This window comes from Salmo salar, chromosome 04, assembly GCF_965601325.2.
Source record: "Salmo salar chromosome 04, fSalSal1, whole genome shotgun sequence".
Classification (NCBI taxonomy): Eukaryota; Metazoa; Chordata; class Actinopteri; order Salmoniformes; family Salmonidae; genus Salmo; species Salmo salar.
In genome coordinates, this window is record NC_138294.1 from 46,618,643 (window position 1) to 46,645,946 (window position 27,304).

At 41.6% G+C, this 27,304-nt stretch overlaps 1 protein-coding gene across 1 annotated transcript; it reads right to left on the bottom strand.

The window, feature by feature from the left end:
- Positions 1 to 12,593: 12,593 nt before the first annotated feature.
- LOC106603082 (spermine synthase-like) lies at positions 12,594 to 26,768 on the bottom strand. Its single transcript, XM_082974476.1, has 11 exons — positions 26,423 to 26,768; positions 25,265 to 25,385; positions 18,179 to 18,266; positions 17,856 to 17,920; positions 17,545 to 17,720; positions 15,384 to 15,540; positions 15,116 to 15,203; positions 14,859 to 14,973; positions 14,562 to 14,641; positions 14,054 to 14,169; positions 12,594 to 13,917 (listed from the first exon to the last, which is right to left on the bottom strand). The coding sequence occupies exons 1-11, from the start codon at positions 26,466 to 26,468 to the stop codon at positions 13,887 to 13,889; spliced, it is 1,083 nt and encodes a 360-aa protein (XP_082830602.1). The 5' UTR covers positions 26,469 to 26,768; the 3' UTR covers positions 12,594 to 13,886.
- Positions 26,769 to 27,304: the final 536 nt, after the last annotated feature.

Sequence of the window (27,304 nt, forward strand, 5' to 3'; positions counted from 1 at the left end):
TGACTAAGACAGAAACAAAACTTTTAAGAAAGAAAAGTTAGCCTACATATTGTCAATCTGCTTACTTTTTTCAACTTTTTATGATATTGTTTTAACTTAAATGTATAATTATTACTGGAATATAACAGGTGTTAAAGTTTGCAGATTGTAACTGCTTAGTGAATCTGACCCTTAACATCTTTTCAGTTCTCACATTACTAACTAGCCTGTTAAACTTGAATATTATATGGTATTCCATTTTATTTCTATATTAATGGAGTTGAAAGTAAGTACAGGATCTAAGTAATGTAGAGTTAGACCCAACTCACTGGGCACACTATGTCATTTCAGCGTGGATAATTGGGTAGTATTTGGTTGAGACTTTGATCAATGAGATTATAACCTATAATCACCCACTCAAAAAGACAGCCAAAAGTTTGTGGAATTTTCAAACATTTAAAAGCACAGTAAAGTTCAAATTGGAATACAAGGTCAGATGTTTTGTTTGATGTATACAACCAATTAATGACGTGTTATCACTGTGCTTCATCTAATAGCAGAATCAAATGACCTGGATTGTAGTTGAGATTACATTAAAAAGTACATTGTGCAAGTTATCAATGCCGTTTGAGATTCTGTACAGATTATTACAGCAATTGTGAAAATCTCCACAGACCAGCGACAACCTAGGCATGTCATCTTAAACATGCATTCTTTATATGATTAAATAATAAGTATTATATAGTTAGACTAAAATCTAAATGTGTTCATGGATCTGGTACTCGTTTTATAGTTTAACGTTACATATACTGTTCAAAAAAATAAAGGGAACACTTAAACAACACATCCTAGATCTGAATGCAAGAAATAATCTTATTAAATACTTTTTTCTTTACATAGTTGAATGTGCTGACAACAAAATCACACAAAAATAATCAATGGAAATCCAATTTATCAACCCATGGAGGTCTGGATTTGGAGTCACACTCAAAATTAAAGTGGAAAACCACACTACAGGCTGATCCAACTTTGATGTAATGTCCTTAAAACAAGTCAAAATGAGGCTCAGTAGTGTGTGTGGCCTCCACGTGCCTGTATGACCTCCCTACAACGCCTGGGCATGCTCCTGATGAGGTGGCGGATGGTCTCCTGAGGGATCTCCTCCTAGACCTGGACTAAAGCATCCACCAACTCCTGGACAGTCTGTGGTGCAACGTGGCGTTGGTGGATGGAGCGAGACATGATGTCCCAGATGTGCTCAATTGGATTCAGGTCTGGGGAACGGGCGGGCCAGTCCATAGCATCAATGCCTTCCTCTTGCAGGAACTGCTGACACACTCCAGCCACATGAGGTCTAGCATTGTCTTGCATTAGGAGGAACCCAGGGCCAACCGCACCAGCATATGGTCTCACAAGGGGTCTGAGGATCTCATCTCGGTACCTAATGGCAGTCAGACTACCTCTGGCGAGCACATGGAGGGCTGTGCGGCCCCCCAAAGAAATGCCACCCCACACCATGACTGACCCACCGCCAAACCGGTCATGCTGGAGGATGTTGCAGGCAGCAGAACGTTCTCCACGGCGTCTCCAGACTCTGTCACGTCTGTCACGTGCTCAGTGTGAACCTGCTTTCATCTGTGAAGAGCACAGGGCGCCAGTAGCGAATTTGCCAATCTTGGTGTTCTCTGGCAAATGCCAAACGTCCTGCACGGTGTTGGGCTGTAAGCACAACCCCCACCTGTGGACGTCGGGCCCTCATATTCACCCTCATGAAGTCTGTTTCTGACCGTTTGAGCAGACACATGCACATTTGTGGCCTGCTGGAGGTCATTTTGCAGGGCTCTGGCAGTGCTTCTCCTGCTCCTCCTTGCACAAAGGCGGAGGTAGCGGTCCTGCTGCTGGGTTGTTGCCCTCCTACAGCCTCCTCCACGTCTCCTGATGTACTGGCCTGTCTCCTGGTAGCGCCTCCATGCTCTGGACACTATGCTGACAGACACAGCAAACCTTCTTGCCACAGCTCGCATTGATGTGCCATGCTGGATGAGCAGCACTACCTGAGCCACTTGTGTGGGTTGTAGACTCTGTCTCATGCTACCACTAGAGTGAAAGCACCGCCAGCATTCAAAAGTGACCAAAACATCAGCCAGGAAGCATAGGAACTGAGAAGTGGTCTGCGGTCCCCACCTGCAGAACCACTCCTTTATTGGGGGTGTCTTGCTAATTGCCTATAATTTCCACCTGTTGTCTATTCCATTTGCACAACAGCATGTGAAATTTATTGTCAATCAGTGTTGCTTCCTAAGTGGACAGTTTGATTTCACAGAAGTGTGATTGACTTGAAGTTACATTGTGTTGTTTAAGTGTTCCCTTTATTTTTTTGAGCAGTGTATGTTTGTAAGATAGACTTAACTTTAGGCAATTTACGTTATATTACAAAAGTAATATTGAATTGTGTTTGGTTGATAATACAACCAAATATCAACATTTAAAAGACGTATCTACTGCTTGGATAGTTCCATCTGTACCACTGACTTAGTCTGGATTTAAATCCAGTTTGTCTACAAATTAATAATTGATATGTTGGATTCACGTACGATTCATCTCAACCACAAATACCATTTTAAGAATAGGACTAAATCAAATAAAACTTTAAATGCACTTGAAATAAAGTGTAGTATGATGTTGAACATATGTGCGGCAGAGGAGGCTGGTGGGGGGAGCTATAGGAGGAAGGGTTCATTGTAATGGAATGATAAAATGGACCGGAGTCAAACGTGATTTCCATATGTTTGATATCGTTCTATTTACTCCAGTCATTACACTGAGCCCGTCCCCCTATAGCTTCCCCCACCAGCCTCCTCTGACGTGAGAGCTGTTGCTACGTCAGAGGGGGATACGTTCAGAGTTGGACATGCATCATTCTTGTCACGCTATGCACCTGCTTGACAACGTTTTGAGAGGGAACCCACCTCTGACTCACCTAGAGTCTTTCTCTGCTCACATACCACACCTGTGTTCCCTGTCCTGACATTTGTCTTGTTGTTCTCTGACATGGTCTACTACCTGTTGGTAAACATTTACCGACCTGTCCTCAGCTCACATGTCTTTATTTTCATACCTCAACTGCAGAACCTGTGTCTGGTCACTATTTTTCTGGTTGTGTTTTTCCATTTTAATTAATTGGCACAATTCTCTGATATTACAGTATCGTGCTTATTATTCTACTGTATACATACTGTTTTAGAGCTGTCCGAAATATGATCCATCTAATACTCAGGTCAACAAAGCTGTAAGTAATAACCCAATGAATCAACTGACCCTATGTAAGAATGCTGTTCATCGACTACAGCACAGCCTTTAACGCCGTAGTGGCCTCCAAGCTCATCACTAAGCTCGGGGACATGGTTCTGAACCGCGCCCTGTGCAACTGGGTCTTGGACTTCTTGACGGGCCGACCCCAGGTGGTGAAGGTAGGCAACAACACCTCTGCTACGCTGATCCTTGACACGAGGGCCCCATGGAGTTGCACGCTCAGCCCCCTCCTGTACTCCCCCGTTCACCCATGACTGCGTGGCCGTGCACATCTCACATTCAATCATTAAGTTTGCAACGACAGCTTACAGGGAGGAGGTGAGGGCTCTGGCAGAGTGGTGCCAGGAAAATAACCTCTCCCTCAACGTCAACAAAACGAAGGAGCTGACCGTGGACTTCAGGAGACAGCAGATAGAACACGCCCCCATCCACATCGACGGTCCTCATTGGCTGTGATAAAGTTTCCAGTGTCCATTGCACAACGTTTACTCACCTGTGAGGCAGGGAGAGGCTGCATTGCTTTCACATCAATCAAGGGCTCAGCCAGAATGAGAGATTACAGTACTTATGACATGTTAAGAACTTCAGAGCCACCGCTGTAAAAGAAGCAGCAGCATGCAGGGAATAGCATTCTGACATGAATTATGCAGAGAAATTGTTGGTTTTCCTGAAAATCCTCTAAATTTCCCGCCATTTGTGAATAGCAGGGATACTTCACAACTTGGTCATTCCATATGAATTCAATGACTTTCTGACTACACCCCTTTACAAATGAACGAAGCCTCCCAAACATGTTTGCTCTTGGTAGAAGTGGTCAGAAATTGACGTTTTGGACCGGAATGCCAAAACATTCAGGCGATAAGAAGTGCTCAAAGTTGACCTATTTTGCATACCCCACCCTACCATGAGACATCCATGTCATTGATAAATATAAATGATTGAGTTTGATATAATTTGAAAGCTTACAAACAGGGTTTTCAAACTATTTGATCATTTCTTGAAAAATACTGTTTTTATTAAAAAGCACAAAAAATTACCTTTAACATCAAATATTTTTTTAAAACACTTAAACTCTGATTTAACTCATTTTCACATATGTTGTAGCTTAGACCCTATTTTACATTGTCTGAGGTGCTTGTGTTGTGCCCATCATTGGCATTTGCTTTAATACAAATTAAGGTGGTGTCATTTCAATCATAAATCAGACTGCAATTTAAGCTGGTACACCACTGACATTTTAATCGAATTTGTATTTATTTTTTCCCCTTTATTTAACTAGGCAAGTCAATTAAGAACAAATTCTTATTTTCAATGACAGCCTAGGAACACTTCCTTGTTCAGGGGCAGAACAACAGATGTGTATCTTGTCAGCTCAGGGATTTGAACTTGCAACCTTTCGGTTACTAGTCCAAAGCTCTAACCACTAGGCTACGCTGCCTTTAACAGCAGTTCCCTGTGAGTGAGAAGACAGCTCTCAAGAAGACTGTCACAAGAATTTTTATCCCAATTGTTGAACTCAACTATCACTCAAGCTTTAAATAATTCCCAGAGGTTGTAATGCCCTGGTTAATAAAAAATTCTTCAAAGACCCAGTCTGCAATAGATCAATACTTTACTCAGAGAGTACTCTGACTTCAAAATGAAAACACACTCTTTTTATAACACCCACACACACACACACACACACACACATGAATTCACATCAGTAGAAACTCCACCTCTCTTTAGGTGGGCTGTATTTTTCCAGAATACTAACATATAGTTTCTCATTATCTTCTTCAAGCCTAGCCATTTCTAGCCATTCCTCTCCTCCCTAGATTAGAGGGGCCTTGGAAGGGGCCTCTTTCCTGTTGTCAGTTTACAGAGTTATAACTAGGTCATCTGTAGTTCAGTTGTCCTTTGTTGTCTCAACTATACATTTCTCACATTGCTACATAGTAACACAATGTTTTTTGTCTTAACTTGTCTTACACACACACATTACTGGATTATAGTCTTACAATTCTAATACATTTCACACAGTTAAAAAACGTTTCAGGGTGGAATTCTTTAGTCATTACTTTAAACATGTAAATTCCTTTATCAAAGACACACCTTCCGAATGCTGATTCAGGGAAACACATGAATGCCATGGGTGGACTAAAAGTTACATTTCAGATCGGCACCAGGAGCTTTGAATGGGAGGTGTACGTGGCCCCTATACATGACTCCATCCTCCTCGGCCTGGACCTGTTGAGAGCTGCAAATGCAACTATCCATGCAAGTCCCTTTTTGCAACAACCAACACTGATTTAGGCTACATGTCTGCTGTCACCCACAATATAGATACTGTAGCAGCTAGGCCAGTACGTCAACAGGTTTGACAGACACCTCTTGGGTTCCAAGGAGAAGAGGAAATGCACCTCAAGGCATGCTGGAAGCAGGTGTCGTCACACTGTCCTCCTCAGAGTGGGCATCCCATGTCGTCTTAGTTTCATAAGAAGGATGGTAGAGTCCGCCGGTGTGTCGATTACTGCCGCCTCAACAGCCTGACAGCCAAGAATGCATACCCCTTGCCCAAGATTGAAGAGTCTTGATGTCCTTGGGGGAGCCAACGTCTTCTTCATATTAGATCTCCAATTTGGCTCCTGGAAGATAGCAGTGGATGAAAAGGACCGGGAGAAGACGGTGTTTATCACTAGATATCGGCTCTATGAGTATACCTGTATGCCATTCGGCCTTTGCAACACCCCAAGTACGTTTCAGAGGGCCATGGAGCGCGTCCTCCGTGAACTCCAATGGGAAACACTACTGATCTATCTGGATGACATCATCATCCTGGGGAGAGGAGTTGATGAGAGCCTAGAATGGCTTGCACATGACTTCCAATGTTTTCACAGCTATGGACTGAAGCTGAAGCCGTCCAAGTGCCACCTGCTCACGGAAGAAGTCCTGTTATTAGGACAAGTCATGAGTTGTGAAGGCATGTCCCAACCCTGCTCTGATCAAGGATATGCAAGCCTGGAAACCTCCTAGTAATGTGCAAGAACTGCAAGCAGGGATGCAAACTGGTGAGGGCCCAAAAAGGTGACACTTTTTTTGGCACTGAAAATGCAACAAACAAACAAAAATCCCTGCTAGTGGGAAATGCAGGTTTCAACGAATTAAACAACAAAGAATATGATCTACATGATCATTCTCTTGTATAAAATAAAATGTGGTTAATGTGAACCTAACTCAAAGCAAAACAAGAAAGCAATCCAATGTTATTTGTTGCCTAGACTTTACTGCAAATGACAGTCTTGAGAAAAAAACAATACACTAATATTGCAGTTAGCCATGACAGCCTTTATAATAGAATGCTTGTGACCACACACACATCTAAATATTGCACTTGGGGGAAAAAAATCTTAAAGTAGAAATTGAATGACACAAACAGGCATTCTATTTTTGCTCAAAATACTTGGCCACTATAGTAGATACCGATCAAGTGCACAAGGCTACATGTGTGCAAAAATAACATTAACTTAGTAACAAATGTAATAGCCCCCCCTCACTCACACACAAGTGTTACTGTCAAGTTCAACACAACAAAAGCAATATCTTTTGGCTACACTGCACATTATTACATTGTACACTTTCTGCCTGTGGACATCTGTTCTACAATGTGCCAGCAGAGCATAATACCCTTTGTTGGCATAATTGATCTCTTTCAGGCAGAGAGTATACCTGGCATACCCCTTTTTATCCACTATATTGAAGAAGTGAGAAAAAGGGAAAGTGTGTGGTGTTCCTTTCACCTCTATAGTGGCATCCAGCTTAAGCCAGGCCCAGCTCCAGCTACACTTGACCCCTGAATCCACTTGTCAAATTAACAAGCAAAGCCTGCTTTCACCTAATTCTCTCATTGTGAAAATTAACCACATACTGTAGTAAGAAAACGTTAGTTCACAGGTAGTAGTTAGTTCATTAGCTTTGCCAGGGTCCAGTAAGCAAGTAACGCATTATAACTTGAGGAACGGCAAGGAGTCGTATACCAGTTAATACTACAGCGAATTGGTTAGTTTACTAATGTTAGCTCATCTGATGTTGTAACGTTAGCTGTCTGAGTTAATTAGCCAGTTCATTTTCACACCATATACTAAATTATTTGTTCAGTTAAATTAGCTAACGTTACTCAACATTTCTCTGGATAGCTAACGGAGGATTCGATCCAAATAGCAAGCAAGATAACGTTACTTAAAAATATTAACAATACATGTTCCACCACACTTTCTCCCTCACCAAAAACGTTCCAAATGCCAGTTGTTTTTCGGTGACAGCTCATGAAGTACGCTTCCTCACCCCCATCTCCTTGGTTCAGGCTTCTCACCTACCTCTCGTCCTTATCGTTCAGCGGACGAGCTGCTGTAACTGTCAAACTGCCGTTCTACTCTCTGCGGTCTTTCCAGAGTGCGCGCTGATCCTGTAACTAGCAAATTGGTTGTCTCTACTCTCTTCAGTCGAGTGCTGCATTCTGTTATGTGAACGATTGGCTGAGCCTTGGATACAGCCAGTATTGCACCAAACGCGCATCACTTGTTCGCTTACACCCAGTAGTGATCCAAAGTCCCCCGCCGCCGAAACCGTTTTTATCGGATCTACATGAATCACGTAGTTCACCTATTTTGGGTTAAAAACTGCGATGTAAAGTGACTAGTTTGCATCCCTTTGCAAGCCTTCATAAGGTTATGCAAGTACTGCCGCAAGTTTGTTACAGCCTTTGCAGAACTGGCCAGCCCCCTCAACATTCTCTTCAAGAAGCTACGTTCCTGTGGCGAGGAGCACCAGAATTCCTTCACTCAGCTTAAGGAGAAACTGATAACAGCCCCAGTACTAGGGTATCCAGCTGCAGAATGGAAGTACATCCTTGACACGGATGCCTCCAATCACAACATTGGAGCAGTGCTGTCGCAACTATATTGGGGAGAAGAGAGAGTTATCACCTATGCAAGCACTTAGTTGTTTCGGTTCAAACACCCAGAAGGCCATCTACCTCGATGTTTGGAAGAGCTCAGCCAGTATGACTTTGACAATGAACAGCAAGCAGGCTGTCAAGACGATGCGATGTCAAGACGGGACGGCTCCAGAGCATGTGACTGGTATCAAACAGCAAAGGATGTAGCGGACCTACCATGCCGAGGTTGTAAACACTGCCAGAGACTGCATGAACCGTTGGCAAGGTTCAAGGTTGATGTAGACGATGTAGTGCCGCTGGCGCTGAGGTGCATTGGACTTGGAGAGACTGAGACCAAGGAGCCCAACAGAGCCAGTAACCACCAAACACAGGAAGACGGCCAGCCAGATGCTACAACGCTAGAAGCTCCAACTGTAAACTGGCTACAGCCACTTTACAGTGAGGAACTGGCCAATGAGCAAAAGAAAGATCCTGTCCTCTCCTTCCTCCAGAGCTACCGCTGGTATGGGATGGGAGGAGATGTCAACCTGTTTATACAGAGATGTCAGCACTGCAATTCTCAGAAAGCTGCAGGTCCCACTGAAAGAGTGAAGCTTCAAAACTACCAGGTTGGAGCACCTCTGGATCGTCTCCATGTGGACATACTAGGCCCTTTTCTGGTGTTCTACACTACCAGTCAAAAGTTTTAGAACACATACTCTTTCTTTATTTTTACTATTTTCTACATTGTAGAATGATAGTGAAGACATCAAAACTATAAAATAACACATATGGAATCATGTAGTAACCAAAAAAGTGTTAAACAAATCAAAATATATTTTATATTTGAGATTCTTCAAATAGCCACCCTTTGCTTTGAATAGAACTTTGCACACTCTTGACATTCTCTCAACCAGCTTCATGAGGAATGCTTTTCCAACAGTCTTGAAAGAGTTCCCACATATGCTGAGCACTTGTCGGCTGATTTTCCTTCACTCTGCAGTCCGATTCATCCCAAACCATCTCAATTTGGTTGAGGTCGGGGGATTGTGGAGGCCAAGTCATCTGATGCAGCACTCAATCACTCTCCTTCTTGGTAAAATATCCCTTACACAGCCTGGAGGTGTGTTGGGTCATTGTCCTGCTGAAAAACAAATGATAGTCCCACTAAGCCCAAACCAGACGGGATGGCATATCGCTGCAGAATGCTGTTATGCCATGCTGGTTAAGTGTGCCTTGAATTCTAAATAAGTCACAGACTGTGTCACCAGCAAAGCACCCCCACACCATAACACCTCCTCCTCCATGCTTTACGGTGGGAAATACACATGCAGAGATGGAACCAAAAATCTCCAATTTGGACTCCAGACCAAAGGACAAATTTCCACCGGTCTAATGTCCATTGCTCATGTTTTTTGGCCCAAGCAGTCTCTTTTTCTTATTGGTGTCCTTTAGTAGTGGTTTCTTTGCAGCAATTCCACCATGAAGGCCTGATTCACACAGTCTCCTCTGAACAGTTGATGCTAAGATGTGTCTGTTACTTGAACTCTATGAAGCATTTATTTGGGCTGCAAATTCTGAGGCTGGTAACTCTAATGAACTTATCCTCTGCAGCAGAGGTAACTTTGGGTCTTCCATTCCTGTGGCGATCCTCATGAGAGCCAGTTTCATCATAGCGCTTGATGGTATTTGTGTCTGCACTTGAAGAAACTTTCAAAGTTCTTTAAATGTTCAAGATTGACTGACTTTCATGTCTTAAGGTAATGATGGACTGTCGTTTCTCTTTGCTTATTTGAGCAGTTCTTGTCATAATACGGACTTGGTCTTTTACCAAATAGAGCTATCTTCTGTATACCACTCCTACCTAGTCACAACACAACTGATTGGCTCAAATGCATTAAGAAGGAAAGAAATTCCATAAATGTACTTTTAAGATGGCAGACCTGTTAATTGAAATGCATTCCAGGTGACTACCTCATGAAGCTGGTTGAGAGAATGCCAAGAGTGTGCAAAGCAGTCATCAAGGCAAAGAGCAGCTATTTGAAGAATCTCAAATATAAAATATATTTTGATTTGTTTAACACTTTTTGGGTTACTACATGATTCTATATGTGTTATTTCATAGTTTTGATGTCTTCACTATTATTCTACAATGTAGAAAATAGTAAAAATGAAGAAAAACCCTTGAATGTGTAAGTGTTCTAAAACTTTTGACCGGTAGTGTATTTCCGGAAACAAGAGGCCCATCAACCTCGGGATATCTGGTCTGATGCAGCAGAGGACAGGTCTGACAGGATGGAAGTCCCAGCGTTCCTCTGCAACCTGGAAGAAGGTCTAAAGGAAGCACACAGAACTTCAAAGGAGCATCTCTGAGCAGCTCAGCAGAGTCAAAAGAAAATATACTCCAAGCACCCTGGAAGGCCTCCTACGTGGTCTCTGCATGCCATGGCCCTGTGCTGTATGAGATACAAGGAAAACGACACAGAGGGATAATGCACCACGACCGCCTCAAGCCCTACGATAGTGAGGTTATCCCGGCGTGGGTCAGGCGACAAATGAATCAGGTCCTACAGCAGTGTAGACTGCACTGAGACACCCACACACCTGGAACCTCAGCAACTACCTTAGCCACCACCAGATGGCAGCGACACAGCTTCAGACTCCTGAACAGGAGCCAAACAGGAAAACAAAGAAAAGAAGCGGTAACCTGCTGCACGCTGTCGTCGACAGTACAAAACACAAAAAAGTGGAAACGTCAGTCACAGACGAAGACCCGATGGAAAACAAGACAGTGAAGACGACACTGCATGCACAAAAGGTTCACAAACTTGTGAGATACAACAGTAGTTAAATAAGGAAAAGAAAGAACGTGGACTGTGTAGTTTCCAGTCAAGTTATAAGTCAGAGAGACTGTGGACATTGTTTATTAATCTTTATTGTTTAAGCCGGTAACTTAGTCACCTGTACCGAAGGAACTCGGTACTCCTGGAGGGGGTTAGTGTAGTACAGATGGCAGATTGTCCCCATGTGTTCTATGGTGCACGTTTTGTATGCATGATAGCCGCTCATTGGTTAATGGGCGTGACATGTTTAAATCAGCCAGTTGTCTAGTTTTTTCCACTAGTTGAAGGTTTGCTCATCGCATGGTCATCGTTCTGTGCCCGAGCAAGAGCACATAGACATAGCCTTTGTTATTTCCAATTGTATAATAATATCTACTGAATGCCAGTATCTTCATGTGAATTCCCATCATCATCATACCTGTATTATCTGAGAAGTTCCTTCAGTAAATTTCCGTCCAACTTGAGTCATTCTTGTCGTGGCAATTCCTTACCCACGCATCAGTAGCTAGGAAGAGCTATATCCAGTAACATGACAATATAAACAGGTAGGTTACAAAGTGTTGCAACACACCACTACATACTCTTCGGGTTGGGTAGGTTACTTTCTAAATGTAATCTAGTCACCTGTCTGAATATCAGTAATGTAACTTTTCCATACTCAAACACTAACAAGCTGATTACTTTGAGAGGACTTTCCCCTTAAGAGGCATTAGAAGACAAAAATGATACAATAAACACATTTGGTGTGTCAGTGGTCAGACTCGCTCAGGTGGAATAAACTTAAACTTGCACCTTTTTTCAATGCTGAATTGAATGTCATTGAGAGAACAGAAAGTAATCAAGTAATCTAGTTTGTCAAAAGTATCTAATCGAACTGCAATAGTTTAGCTGGTAAGTATCTGGTTTGTTTGTAATCAGATTACATTTCATTTACTCCCCAACCCTGCATACTCTGTTTATGAGTTCCAGATCCGATCCATGTATACATGCTGGACTGAGAAAATTCACAGGCAGAGGTCACAGAGGGGCTAATGATTTTCTCATGTTCAAACCTATCCAGTGGCGTCCTCTTAAAATTGTTACCTGAGAATTGGTCATTCAGGTTCTACGCACAAGCTAGACAATACTTAATTCATAGAACCACATAAGACTTGAGGAAAGCCTGCTCAAGGAAATACTGTATTACTAGTGTTTACTTCACCAATATACAAACTCGACGGGCAAATACAGTTGAGACACAAAGGAGTTGTGACAACTCACAAGTATAAATGTGTGGGTGGATTTTAGAACCACACTGAGTATGCAGCAGCAGGGTATGCAAACTACTGAAAGTCTTATTACAAAAGTTACCACCTGCCATAACACAATTAAATACTTGTACCCCCCAGTTCTCTTTCTGAAGTTTTGCATTGGTTACTTTATTTTTCTTGATTTTTAGTTGGAACCGAAATTGTCAGTCAGATTAGCTAGTAATCCAAGATGTTAAAACTATCCGATACACTATTGAAAATAAACATTTCCCTGCAAAAGAAAGAAACCAAATATTTTTTTTCTCCAACTCGTTTTAATAGCAGGTAGTCACTGCTGAACAACATTAATTTTTTTCCAGTGGGATAAAACAGCATTTGGTGAAATAATATCCAATAAATACATTTAACAAAGCACCACAATAATGATCAAAGGCATGAATGTGCACTGTGTATATGGTAAGCTACATTCAATAAAACTTTCATTTTCCAGCACATGCACCAAACAGAATTTTAGAAAATGTTTAAACAAAGTATGTAAAAAATAAAGCATTACAAGCAAGAAACCGCCACAAAGGAGGACCCTTTTCCCTTTTAAAAACACGTTTGGACACTTCAGCCTCGATGGGCAGGGTCACACTGCCTTTTCAACATCTTGAAAAGCACCTGTAATCAAAAATCACACTCAAGCCACAGTTACAACAGAAGAGGAAAAACAATCACACAAACAAGACATTCAGTTGAAACTATGGTGAGCACATATTCTATCACGCAATCAGAACCCAAAAGCTATTGTATGTTGGTGCTGCTTTTAAAACCCAAATTTGAAAAGTAACCCAGAGGGACAGGTGCATAAAGTGTGTGTCAATACTTGCCTGGTCCCAGATCTCTATGAGCTTTAGGCAACTCCTCAGGAGTATTGTTGCCCTTTCAAACATGTATAAGACATGTAACATGTATGGTATGACAACAATAGTCAGAGAAGTCTAAAGCCCAGACAGGTCTGGGACCAGGCTATAGTCAGAGAAGTCTAAAGCCCAGACAGGTCTGGGACCAGGCTATAGTCAGAGAAGTCTAAAGCCCAGACAGGTCTGGGACCAGGCTATAGTCAGAGAAGTCTAAAGCCCAGACAGGTCTGGGACCAGGCTATAGTCAGAGAAGTCTAAAGCCCAGACAGGTCTGGGCCCAGGCTATAGTCAGAGAAGTCTAAAGCCCAGACAAGTCTGGGACCAGCTATAGCAATGCTGAAATTCTGAGTCATCCTCTACAGTAGGTTTCAGTGTATCCAGTGGTAGCAGCCCCACAGCGCTCCCTGGAGGGCACACGCAAAAACAGCCCAACTCAAAATATCCAATTAACAGAAATACAATCTCTTGCAAGTTTAGACCTAAAATTATAAAACCAACATCTAAAAAGAGTTTGAGAGTTGGACATGGAAGGATAAAAATAAAAATAAACTGTGAGTAGAGAAATTTTTTTTTGGGGGGGGGGGGGGGTCATATCTCCCCTCAGTGCGATAGCGGATCATGGGGGGGGGGGACAGTTTTCACATTCCGGCAGGCAGGGCTTGAAGGGGAGAGAGGGAGCTCTTTACTTCTTCCAAACGGTGTAGAAAACCCACCTGAGTTCATTAAGGAGAATTGCATGCAAACAACAAGCAAACACACGTCTCTCTGTATGAATGTTCGACTATGTCTGGCTGTAAATGGGAGAAGTGTCTGATAACGGCAATATTTTTCACATTTTTTTAAGGATACAGTTCCATATAAGAGGGCACACACACCACCTCCTTCGAAAAGTCCACAGGACATGAGAGCCTTCCCAGCTGTTCCTCATAGAGAGCCAGTGCCTCAGTCAGATTTGCACAGTTTCCCTGAGGACACACAACTCAGGGTTAAAACATGGACCACATGTGACAAAATATATGTATCATTAAAAACATCACACTAGGATAAATTTCTCTCATGAACAACAAAGACCCAAGAGGCAGACGGCACGGGGGCTCCTGAGTGGCGCAGCGGTCTAAGGCACTGCATCACAATGCCAGAGGTGTCATTACAGACCCTGGTTCACTTCCAGGCTGTATCACAACCGGCCGTGATTGGGAGTCCCATAGGGCGGCGCACAATTGGCCCAGTGTCGTCCGGTTTAGGGTTTGGTCAGGGTAGGCCGTCATTGTAAATAAGAATTTGTTCTTAACTGACTTGACTAGTTAGTAGAGTGACTGTATCAAGCATTCAGCTAATATGAGAAAGGCAGTTTTACCTGTGTGAAGTACTTCCCAGTAGGACGCAGTACTTTGATTGAAAGATCCAAGATAAGCTGTAGGAACTCCCATGTAGAGTCTGAGACATAGTAAACCATCTGTCAATCAATTATGTGAGTGTGCCATATAAGCCTATTTCCTCCTATCCAAGAAACAGTTTAACATTACACTGTCCACATTCTAAATCAGATTAATTCTTTGCGATGATGTACAATGCAGTTCCTCCATACCGGTATTCATCAATATACAGTTAGAAATTCATGTCCAAGAGAACCTCATGAAAGCATGTCACTCACCTTCCTCTGGCGCTGTGGAGATTGGAACTGCTGTGAGGTCATTGATGACGTAATCAAACGTCTTCCCTTCCTCAACATACTTTTTCAGAACCGGAACACAGTCCTCCACCAACACCTGGAAATATAGTCATGGTAACCCCTCGTAGTAACATAAGAGACCATATAGACCAGTTCAACCCTTTCAAGAGTAGTGGGAAAATGACAAATGTTCCATCTCTACTAAGGAAAAGTGCAATGGACAGCACTGTAATCCTCACCTGGTAACAGTCTCCCTTCAGGTTGTCCAGAACACTTCCACAAGCCTTCCTCATGTGCGTCCTGCACCCATCAATCACCATTTGGTCGATGTAGACACTTTGTCAAGGCATTACAAACCAGGCACAGATCACAGACCAGATAGTCCTACCGGGTTACGTCTTAAAAACAATGCTCAAAAGGTTAGTGTTAAATAGTTTGGGTGCAAATCCCTGAAGCAACATGTTAACTGGGCACAGAGGGAAGTGACAGATAGCGTCCTGAAAGGATATCTCCACCATGGTGATCATCTTTGGCTTGAGTTTGACGGCCTCAGCGAGGATTCCTCCATCACCGCCTCCTAAGATCAGCACCTCTTTTCCTGTATAGTTCTCTTTCCCTCTGCCCATGATGGCCTGGGTGTAGGGCAGGTCACTCTCTGCCAGATCTGCCATATAATTACATTACAATATCATTAGATATGCCATTACTGAAACCCAGTCAAATGTTCATCTTATTAGATTCAGATTTCAAATCATGAAAAATTACAATAGTGACCTCAATTACAGTAAATAACAATTATAAAAGTAAATATAAATTAATGATAATCGTGAGCAGTAAGTGATGGAACAACTATCAAAAATTATATCTTAAAAGGGATAGTTCACAGAAATATCACATTAGTTTCCTTACCTTGTATGCAGTCTATGGACAAGGTAAGACATACTTTGGTTTGATTAGATTTTCCTGGCAGTTTTCAAACGCTAATGTTTTAGTATTTGTGGCACAAATCCCATTTAAGTCATGCACTTCTCACACATCATGTCCAATTAATCAGAACGTATGTAAAATGTATTGCGAAGCTCAACAAAAATCATGTATAGATGATTAGAACACGATGTGCGGAAAAACACTAATATCGGTACCATGGCTTAAATGGGATGTGCCACAAACGCTAAAACGAGAGCATTTGGAAACAGTGCCCGGGAAATTAAACCAAAGCATGGATTGGTGTCATACCTCGTCCATAGACCGCTTACAGAGTAAGAAAACCAATATGCCATTTTAGTGAACTATCCCAATAAATCACGGCCTGTAGGAATCAAAGTACAGAGTTGAGTGGTTGGAAATCCCACTCATCGCTTACGTAACGCCGTTTGCACACTGGCGCTCCACATCCTCTCCAACCGCTTCGCTAAAAACCGCTCCAAACTCAAATATGTTTTAAAATTTTTTGAACTGCTATTCCAAATTTGCTCCATTCATTAAAATCACAATTTAACCAACATCCATCTATTTTAGTGTCTACCTGGACCTATAATATGGTTTTGAAGTATTGAAACCAAACTTCATGATTTCAATGAAATCATATGGGCTACATGTCATATTAAACAGCATATAATCACTAAATAGGTCAGGATCCAGACAGGGATCCTAATAAGGGACAATATATTATTAGCCTTTTATTTCAATTATTTCAGGGCTATGGCCAACAAATACATAAATTGTGAAGCATTTGCGAGTTGACACACTAGGCTGGCAGGGACATTATAGCGCTCAGCATTTAAACATTAATGATTTAATACAGTCTATAAATTGCGCATATAGGCTGTGACTTACTTAGAATTAAATAAAATTTAAACGAAAAATGCCTTATTAGGCTCAGTCCACAGTGTCTTTGAATTTTGAAACAAGAGTTTGGTCAGAGTCTAACTTCAGGCTCATGCGATGGTGCCTGGAGAGTAGGCCAGCAGTGGAGAATACCCTCTCCACACTTGCAGAACCACTGGGGATGCCAAACACCCTTCGAGGCACTCTTGCCAGGCTGGACAGGGATGAGGAGTTATATTTAGGTAGGCCTAAAAGGTTTAGGCTAAATAACCTTATCAAAACAGAAAGCTCCTTGAAAGAGGTAATATGCCAGGCCTATTGGGCCAACATCAATAATAGCCTATCATATATATAATAGAACGAAAATTAACAAAACTTAAAGACATCGGATTTTTTTTAAAATGTGTTAAACACACTTTGCTACAATGACACACTTAGCTAGCTACCTACCTCCTTCCTTCCTCATGTACACATAGTAAGTACACCATCATGCTTTCAGGATATGGCTTTTCAGATTCCACAATGATTCTTTAGTTGTGGACTCTACATCACCGCACTCCCTCTCTTGCTCTTGGTCCTCATCTTTGTAAGTCACCTTGATTTTGCACCTGTGTGTTTAATCTGTTTCTTTATGAAAATATTTAGCAAAGTCCATGACAGTAGGTAAAGGGGCTAGAGCAGCACACCAGTAGCCTACAAATGCTTGCTGGGCCAGGCATGCCCTGAGTGAAATTGGAGCGGGCGAGAAGGCTGACGCTCCAGCATTTGGGAAACTCGCTCCGTGCTTCAATCATATTGGACACGCTCAGATACTCTGGTAGGAATGTTATACTTTACTCACTAACATCTCCATTGAGGATCAGGATATTGCCAAACTGCTGTGAGTGCAAGATCTTTATGTTCTGGTATGCAGAGTCCTCATCGTATACAACCCGATCGATGTCATACTCCACCAGTCTGCCGTCTGCTGTGGGCCAGTATCGATCAACAGCTGCACCTCGTGTCAGAGCTGGGAGCCTGGGGAAGGGGGGGGGAAATAGTCAATCATGTTCATGGTGACAGGGTAATCACGTCACACTACAGCTTGTGTAGCTCTCCAGTCATCACACAACAAGGCCACTACAGTATGATCATCCACCACTCGGGGCTTACCTCTTGACCCTCCTAATGTTTCCATGTAGGAGACTTTTTAGCTTCTTTTCCAGTGCATTCAAAAGCTGAGAGAAAAACAGAAAAAACGTATTTATTAATTTTGCATATCCCAATGTTACATTAAGCAAAATATCCTAAATGTCAAAATAGTCCAAAGACCTATGGTCAAGTGTTGCTGTAACGAACTCATGGAAAGGCGTCTTACTAAGGGCATTCTGAAGGTCTGTTAAATAATAGGTTTTTTTTTATATATATTTCCGTTATTGTGATTGGATATTAGCAGGTCCAGTGCAAAGACAATTGTTTTTCCTCTCGTCACCTACATTATCTATTTGTGCAATGTTATCTCCTTCACAACACTGCAGATCAACGGTAACCAGACCTTGGGAGTGCACACGCAGAATAACCAACCTGAAGAGAGAGAGACAGAGAAAGAAGCACAGAGTTAAAGTGAGGGGGAGGATAGCATTGATTCTAGGCTATAACTTCTCACTCACTTCTCTCCTTAAACCTAGAGCTCATGATTAGCAGATATCCTATAGGTTACGGCTGTGGCATGAGAGGTTGTGACCTATTACTGACCTAACCTTTCTGAAAGCACAGTGGAGAGCCAGGGGCAGCTGAAGGTTGAGCATTTTTTAGCCAAAATGGTGTGTTGTGTTGCTGCGGGCAGCCATATTCATGCAGGCTTAGGCCCACACAATGCCTCACCAGCTGTGTTTACCACTCACCACACAAAACAGGAAGCAGCAAAGCCCTTTGATCCGATACACAAAGCCACTAAAGGGCCATGCTTTCAACTGAACGAAAGCCATTGTTGTACCAATGATACACTTAACTGGCCAATCAATGGTCTTCCTAAAGGGTGTCTGACCACTGTAACACACCTGGTGTTTTCATTGGGCAGTCTGGGTATTGGTAAAAAGAACAGGGATTTTACAAATTCCTCACACACATTAAATATTTCTCAATTACAACATTATTGTGCAGCCTGTATAGCCTTCCCTTTCATCCCGACAGATAACTGCCGTTAGAGTATTTGCTGAGGGAATATTACACTGTTGAGCTAACTACATTGTTTGGGATTTCAATTTTGTGATGGATCTAAGATGTTATCTACCAATACAGTTCAGATACAGTCATTTCCATGTAAAAGAACCCATGAGCACCAACATGTGAAGTTTATAGGAGCAGGTCACATTTGGTGTCGATTGAAAAGAGTCAATATTTTTGGGGAAATGAAGGCATTGATAGGTTTTTCAACCATTTTCCATCCTAAAAATAAGGAATAAGCAAAGGCTTTGATTTCTGGTCACACAGATGGAACATAGGTCTTAAAAAACATTACTAGAAAAAGTCCTAAGGTATTAGAAATATATTAAAACACAATAATGTTGAAGTCCCCTGCCAAATAATATAGTTTTCCAGAAATTATTTGCTTTCTGTAAAAGCTTATGAAATTGTCATTCCGTTACAAACATCTTTATGTTTTCGAATTTCTCTACCTCGCGAGGAAGTTAAAAATAGAGTCGCACTCTCTCAATATATATATATATATAAACTTCCAGTAATTTATTGGGTAAAGCACCACCAACGTTTCAGCATCACTGTGCCTTCTTTAAGGTCTGAAAAAGGCACAATGCCGAAATGTTGGTAGTTTACCAAATAAATTACTGGGAGTTTGTAAGTAAGTATAGATAGATGTATAGATAGGATGTGGATAGATAGAATGTGCAACTATTTTTTATAGCTTACAGTTGATTCACTGTTAGCACATCTACACAAAAAAAATTATATTGGTGCGCATGCTTTTTATTAGCGGTTCACAGAAGTAACAAGTAAAAGTAGACCTACCAATTCGTTTTTACTGATAACAATTTTGTTTACGAATAAGCGATTAAAATGTGCCACTTACCAAATCAGACACACCACGTAATTTCAATATGGAAATTTGGGTAATATTTGGTTGAGAAATTTATCAACGAGATTTCAACCTTTATTCACCCATTCAAAAAGACAGCCAGAAGTTAGTGCATATACACACTGTGGTATTGAACTATGGTTTCAACCATCTAAAAGCACAACCAAATTCCAATGGAATGGTTTAGTTGTCATCTAAATGTTTTATCACTGCGCTTTCAACCATTTAAAAGCACAACAAAGTTCAAATGGGATTAATATATATCAAATGGGATTATTATATATTAAAATGGGAATACAAATGTCAGATATTTTGTATTTACAATTAAAGTCAGAAGTTTACATACACTTTAGGTTGGAGTCATTAAAACTTGTTTTTCAACCACTCCACAAATGTCTTGTAAAACTATAGTTTTGGCAAGTCGGTTAAGACATCTACTTTGTGCTTGACACAATTAATTTTACACTAAGTTGACTGTGCCTTTTAAACACCTTGGAGAATTCCAGAAAATTATATCATGGCTTTAGAAGCTTCTGATAGGCTAATTCGCATCATTTCAGTCAATTGGAGGTGTACCTGTGGATGTATTTCAAGGCCTACCTTCAAACTCAGTGCCTCGTTGCATGACATCATGGGAAAATCAAAAGAAATCAGCCAAGACCTCAAAAAAAATTGTAGACCTCCACAAGTCTGGTTCATCCTTGGGAGCAATTTCCAAACACCTGAAGATACCACATTCATCTGTACAAACAATAGTACGCAAGTATAAGCACCATGGGACCGCGCAGCCGTCATACCGCTCAGGAAGGAGATGTGTTCTGTCTCCTAGAGATGAACGTACATTGGTGCGAAAAGTGCAAATCAATCCCAGAACAACAGCAAAGGACCTTGTGAAGATGCTGGATGAAACAGGTACAAAAGTATCTATAGCCACAGTAAACAAGTCCTATAATCGACATAACCTGAAAGGCCGCTCAGCAAGGAAGAAGCCACTGCTCCAAAACTGCCATAAAAAAGCCAGACTACGGTTTGCAACTGCACATGGGGACAAAGATAATTATTTTTGGAGAAATGTCCTCTGGTCTGATGAAACAAAAATAGAACCGTTTGGCCATAATGACCATGTTGTGTTTGGAGGAAAAAGGGGGAGGCTTGCAAGCCGAAGTACACCATCCCAACCGTGAAGCACGGAGGTGGTAGCATCATGTTGTGGGGGTGCTTTGCTACAGGAGGGACTGGTGCACTTCACAAAACAGATGGCATCATGAGGCAGGAAAATTATGTGGATATATTGAAGCAACATCTCAACACATCAGTCAGGAAGTTGAAGCTTGGGCGCAAATGGGTCTTTAAAATGGACAATGACTCCAAGCATACTTCCACAGTTGTGGCAAAATGGCTTAAGGACAACAAAGTCAAGGTATTGGAGTGGCCATCACAAAGCCCTCACCTCAATCCTATAGAACATTTGTGGGCAGAACTGAAAAAGCGTGTGCGAGCAAGGAGGCCTACAAACCTTACTCAGTTACACCAGCTCTGTCAGGAGGAATGGGAAGCTTATTGTGGGAAGCTTGTGGAAGGCTACCTGAAACATTTGACCCAAGTTCAACAATTTAAAGGCAATGCTACGAAATACTCATTGAGTGTATGTAAATGTCTGACCCACTGGGAATGTGATGAAAGAAATAAAACCTGAAATAAATCACACTCCTATTATTCTGACATTTCACATTCTTAAAATAAAGTGGTGATCCTAAATGACCTAAGACAGGGAATTCTTACTAGGATTAAATGTCAGGAATTGTGGAAAAACTGAGTTTAAATGTATTTGGCTAAGGTGTATGTAAACTTCTGACTTCAACTGTATACATCAACTTAATGAGTTATCACTGTGCTTCAGCTAATAGCACAACCAAGATTCCGCGCAGAATATGATTGCATAGGAAGTATAGCTACAGTAAGCTAACCTTAAAATGTGGCCATGGATGCGTTACTCATTTTTAAAGGTTGAATAAATACTGTTTCATTCAGGGGTAAAAGTACATTTCATGTCTTACCGGTATGGGACCTACTATATAGTCATAGATTTACATAAGGAACACATTCATTTATGGCGTTTGTGTCTGATTGTCAAACAATCCCTTCAAAAACCGCTCCTGTTGGCTCGCCATGCACGTTTGTCCACTCACAAAATAATTCCAGCATCTCAAAAGTGGACCTGCAATTTGATGAATGGAGAGCGAAATATGTTACAAAAAAATCGAATAGTGTAATGACATTCAGCAATTGTCATTAGGCTCACTATGCTTGTAGTATGAATTGATGCATCCACTGCTGTAAGCTACGCATGCACGTCTCAATCTCGGCCATTTATCTCCGCCTTACTATATAACGAAAGTATTACTGAATTCTGTTTAGTTGACAAACACAACCAAAAATCAACATTTAAAGCATATGTAATGCTTGGATAGTTTCATCTGAGCTACTGGCTTAATCCTAATTTGTATTAAAGTTAAAGAATAGGACTAAATCAAACTTTATTTAAAGCTACAATATGTAACTTTTGGGGGGACTCGACCAAATTCACATAGAAATGATAGTTATAGATCGGTCACTCATTAAAAGTAAGTTTAAGAAGCAGCAGATCCATTTCTATGCTTCCCATTCTTCAGTTTTGTACACCAGCTTCAAACAGCTGAAAATACAATATTTTTGGTTATGTAAAATGTTTCACAGCAGTTTAGATGGTACAAGTTTCAAGTTCCTTCGGCGTACACATCAGCAACAAACTGAAATGGTTCACCCACACCGAGTGTGGTGAAGAAGGCGCAACAGTGCCTCTTCAACATCAGGAGGCTGAAGAAATTTGGCTTGGCACCTTAAACCCTCAAAACTTTTACAGATGCACAATTGAGAGCATCCTATCGGGCTGCATCACTGCTTGGTCACAGCAACTGCACCGCCCGCAACCGCAGGGCTCTCCAGAGGGTGGTGCGGTCTGCCTAACACATCACCGGGGGCAAACTACCTGCCCTCCAGGACACCTGCAGCACCCGATGTCACAGGAAGGCCAAAAACATCAAAGGACAACAACCACCCGAGCCACTGCCCGTTCACCCCGCTATCATCCAGAAGGCAAGGTCAGTACAGCTGCATCAAACAGCTTCCATCTCAAGACCATCAGACTGTTAAATAGCCATGACTAGCACAGAGGCTGCTGCCCTACATACATAGACTTGAAATCACTGGCCAGTTTAATAAACGTAAAACACCAGTCACGTTAAACATTTGTTTATATATCTTGCATTACTCATCTCATATGTATATACTGTATCTTAGTCTATGCCGCTCTGTCATTGCTCGTCCATATATTTATATATTCTAAATTACATTCCTTTACTTAGATGTGTGTATTGGGGTATGTTGTGAAATTGTGAGATTTTACTGCACTGTCGGAGCTAGAAACACAAGCGTTTTGCTACACCCGCAATAACATCTTCTAAACACTTGTATGTGACCAATAACATTTGATTTACAATGATTCCCTACACAATGACTGCTTGTTTTGTCACACAAACTGAAATTAGGCGAACTATTCAAAATGTTTAAGCCTTGAGACATGGAATGTGCATGTTTTTCATTCTGAGTGTGAATGGGAAAAACAGAATTAAGTGCATTTGAACGGGTATGTTAGTAAGAGCCTGGCGCACCGGTTTGTGTCAAGAACTGCAAAGCTGCTGGGTTTTTCATGCGCAACAATTTCCCGTGTGTATCAACAATGGTCCACCACCCAAAGGACATCCAGCCAACTTCACACAATTGTGGGAAGCATTGGAGTCAACATGAGCCATCATCCCTGTGGAACACTTTCAACACATTGTAGAGTCCATGCCCTGAGAAATTGAGGCTGTTCTGGGGGCAAAGGGGGCCCACTCTGGTCTTGGCATGTGCACTCCAGTCAACAGCTCGCAGATACAGTGCGGGTAGGCTACCTACATGAGATTACAAATGGACAATTGAGCAATATTTTATTTTGTCACACGGCAGCCAAGCATCATGTCACCAGAATAAGACCCTCAATATTTATTGGAAAGGAGCGTCAAGCTCATCATCATGCACGTTCACCACCCTGCGAAGTTCATTATAACTTATTTAATCTGTAGCCTAATAAACTGCACGCTTTCCCGAGTCGTAGTGGTTGGACCACACAACATATTTTTGCGTGACTCCAAATTTACTTCAATATGGTGGTTGTTATATCATTATTTGCGCATAAAAAAGGTGCCTCCACCTCCATTTCTTACATAATTAATTTCAGGCACAAAAATAACCTACCTTGTCTAGCGTATTGTTTTGTCGACATTTGGAAAGTTTACCGACAAATTTGCTGTTTCCATCAGGCCTGTCGTGACATTCTTTTATCCAACATGTACTTTACTTGCGTAAAAAAGGGTGGATGGAAATGCGATTATAGAAATATAATTATTTATAATAGGAAGCAGTGGAAAGCAACATCATTCTAGTTTGGAACAATCTGTTGACTGCATTTGACCTAACAGATCAGCATGCAAACTTATGGTGAATCTAAGCAGCCCCAAGAGGAGACGGTACAGATTTGGTCCAGTCTGGACCAACCAAATTCGGTATTGTTTGGTGGCGGAGCTCATTAGAATAATAGCCAGTGTGTAGAATAATATCCAAACATGCAAAGGAGCATAATAAAATGTTCTACCTTTGTGCACCTATTCACAAACAGAATGACATTTATAATTAGGCCTTTTTGTATAGTACAGATCAAGGACCCATGATGTCATTCTGTTCCTGGGTTACCTTCTTCTATTCACTTACTGTAGTTCAATAACCAAAATAGATTTTTTCAAACTCAAGGTGTCACGTCATTCTTTCTGCATCTTTGAATCTTAACTCGACGTAGATATTTAACCAAGTTTTTGAAAAATGTAGTCACAAACTGAGGGAGATTTTACTGTCATTCTGTTACCAAACTTTGCATCTGCACCTCAAGAAAACGTATTTCAGCTACATTTTCAGTGGCAATTGTTGAAAGTAGACTTCTGCATATACATCGGTGTATGGTTTGTTAAACTTTGCAATCAATGTTTTTTGTTAGGCAAACATTTGAAAGTGAAAAAGTGAGTCTGTCACATGGAAATGCCCATACATGAACTAGTGGCACCCTGCCCTACGGAGTGCCTAAAAAAAATCATTACCTTCCATTTTATCTTGGAAGATTGTAACCATGACCACATAATCTTTAATTCATTAACCCCTGTGCAAAGCATAGCATGGTAGCTTGTTATCTATCAATAGTTTGAATACATCCGCATTGACTGTCTCCTGTGCTTTTTTATGTCTATTTATTATTATAATAGCAATTTGACTTTCTGAAGAAAAATATATATATATTTATTCTACAAAATATATTGATTGTGACATAAATAATGACAGTGTTGATTGAACTGGTGCCTACCTGCCATTCTTGCCAATGAAGGTAGCAAGGTATCCATGTCCCTCAGTGTCATGGACAGTCTCTGTCATTTCCTGCTCTTGAAATATAGACTGCAGCCCACGCACAGTTGAAGGACAGTCAGCTAAACAGAAAAGGAGAGGGGTATATAATGGTGAGAACACAGTTATGACCACAACAACCCCCCCATGAAATAGGCTATAGCGCAGACATCTCGGTGTTTCACAGCTCCTAGTGTGAGTAGGCCTGCTAGGTAGGGGATTAGCCCTGTGAGCCTCTTCCAACCCCAACTAAACAGAATGTATCAGGTGTGTTCGAGAGGGCCAATGACTGCAGTCCCTGTGCAGGTTTAAGTAGGTGTCATCTTCCTAGGTATATAAGAATGGGTTTCTTACTGCACCTTGTAACAACCACCTATAATATTTGGCGAAAATTACGAATAATACTCTTGATAACTAGCTAGCTACTGTATGTTTTAATCTTAACTGAGTGTGCACCATACAGGCAGACCATACTGTTAGTTGAAAGTGCTATGCAGCACAATGCAAAGAAAATGATGGCAGTAGCCTAACTGAACTAGAAAATTAATCTTGCAAGCCTTTTTACAGTGAGTGGCTATGGATATCATACCGATTATTGGCCACTGGGACCTTGTGCTTTATTGATGGCTAGCCTCATCAATAAGCATGGTCACCATTGTTTAGCTAGTCGCAGTTTGACTGTCTGTCCAGTCACGCAGACAGGCGCAGCAGCACACACATGGCTTTGCTAATCTAGTTAGCTTGCTAGCAACTGCGCGAAAGGTCATATTACCCGTTTGCCTGTCAATCTGCTGGCAACCAGTGACTTGGAATTATGCTACCTAGCTAGCTATCAAGATAGCGGATGCCATTTAGCTAGTCATAATCTTACTCAGTATTAAGGAGTTGTGTCCTCGGAGAACCCACCCCCACTAATCGTACATAACTAGCTAGCTAGCTATATTATGCAAGTATGTTGGACAGACTGCGCGTATTGTCAACGATTAGCTAGCTAACGTACAGTAGTTAGCTAGCTAGATGAGGAAAGACAACGGCCCATGTCCTGTAGTGCAACCTGGTCTCAGAGCATTTCGTGCTGAAACCGTTAGTAGTCTAGCGAATGCCCGTGTGTGCAATTTACCTGGCGCTGAGAGGTTGAAGTCGAGGGTGTAATGTCGCAGTGCCATGACTGGGTACAGCCGTCAGCCATGCCTGGAGTAGGCAGCCGGTGTGAAAACGGAGTTTGCCTGTGGAGATTGAAGGAGGGGCCGTGATTGTACTGCCAGTACCGCTGCTGCTGCTGCTTGAGTGAGAGGGTTTTCTAGAACGCAGACTGGTCTGTTTGTGGGCTCGCAGGGGGATGGTCCGATGACTCTGTGGCTAGTCTACCTCGTGCTTTGTTCAGACTAGGTCTACAGTAGGCTTCCTGTGAGTTGGGCAGAGAGAGAGACCTGTTCCCAAACGAACTTTTTTTTTATATTTCTTGAGACTAAAGGCCCAGTGCAGTCAAAAACGTTTAATATATATATTTCCACACTGAGTTTGGAATACTATGAAATTGTATAAATTATGATAATTTCCTTCTAGTGTTTGAAAAGAACACCTGAAATGTCAGCCTGTTTTGGTGGGATGGAGTTTTGGCCTGCCTGGTGACATCACCGTAAACTAGTTAATAGACCAATAAGAAAGAGATCTGCCAATAACAGCTAGTTTTATTTTTTCCCTTCCCCACTCAGACCACTGCCAGACAGTCCTAGAACAATTATTGCTTAAGAAATTGCTCTTTGCTAAGAAGCTATTTTTGTTTATTGGGGAGAATTTTTATGGAAAACAATCACTGTAAGGTACTTAAACTGTTACCCAGAAAATATTTGACATGGAGATAAAAATGTCTGCATTGGAGCTTTAATATTTTATATGTGTTCCACACTCCAGTCCTTTGCAGGGATGGGCAACTTCAGCCCGAAGCATCCAGCCAATTTAATAGGCACATCTCGCAGTGTATTTTAATTTAGTTTAATGA

What these genes read in the sequence shown, in the direction of transcription:
- LOC106603082 (XM_082974476.1), bottom strand. Translation starts at nt 26,468, where the DNA reads ATGGCACTGCGACATTACACCCTCGACTTCAACCTCTCAGCGCCAG. An exon ending in AACATTAGGAGGGTCAAGAG is followed by an intron (nt 17,721 to 17,855) that starts GTAAGCCCCGAG and finishes CCCCTTCCCCAG; the next exon opens with GCTCCCAGCTCTGACACGAG. An exon ending in GATCCTCAATGGAGATGTTA is followed by an intron (nt 15,541 to 17,544) that starts GTGAGTAAAGTA and finishes ATTATATGGCAG; the next exon opens with ATCTGGCAGAGAGTGACCTG.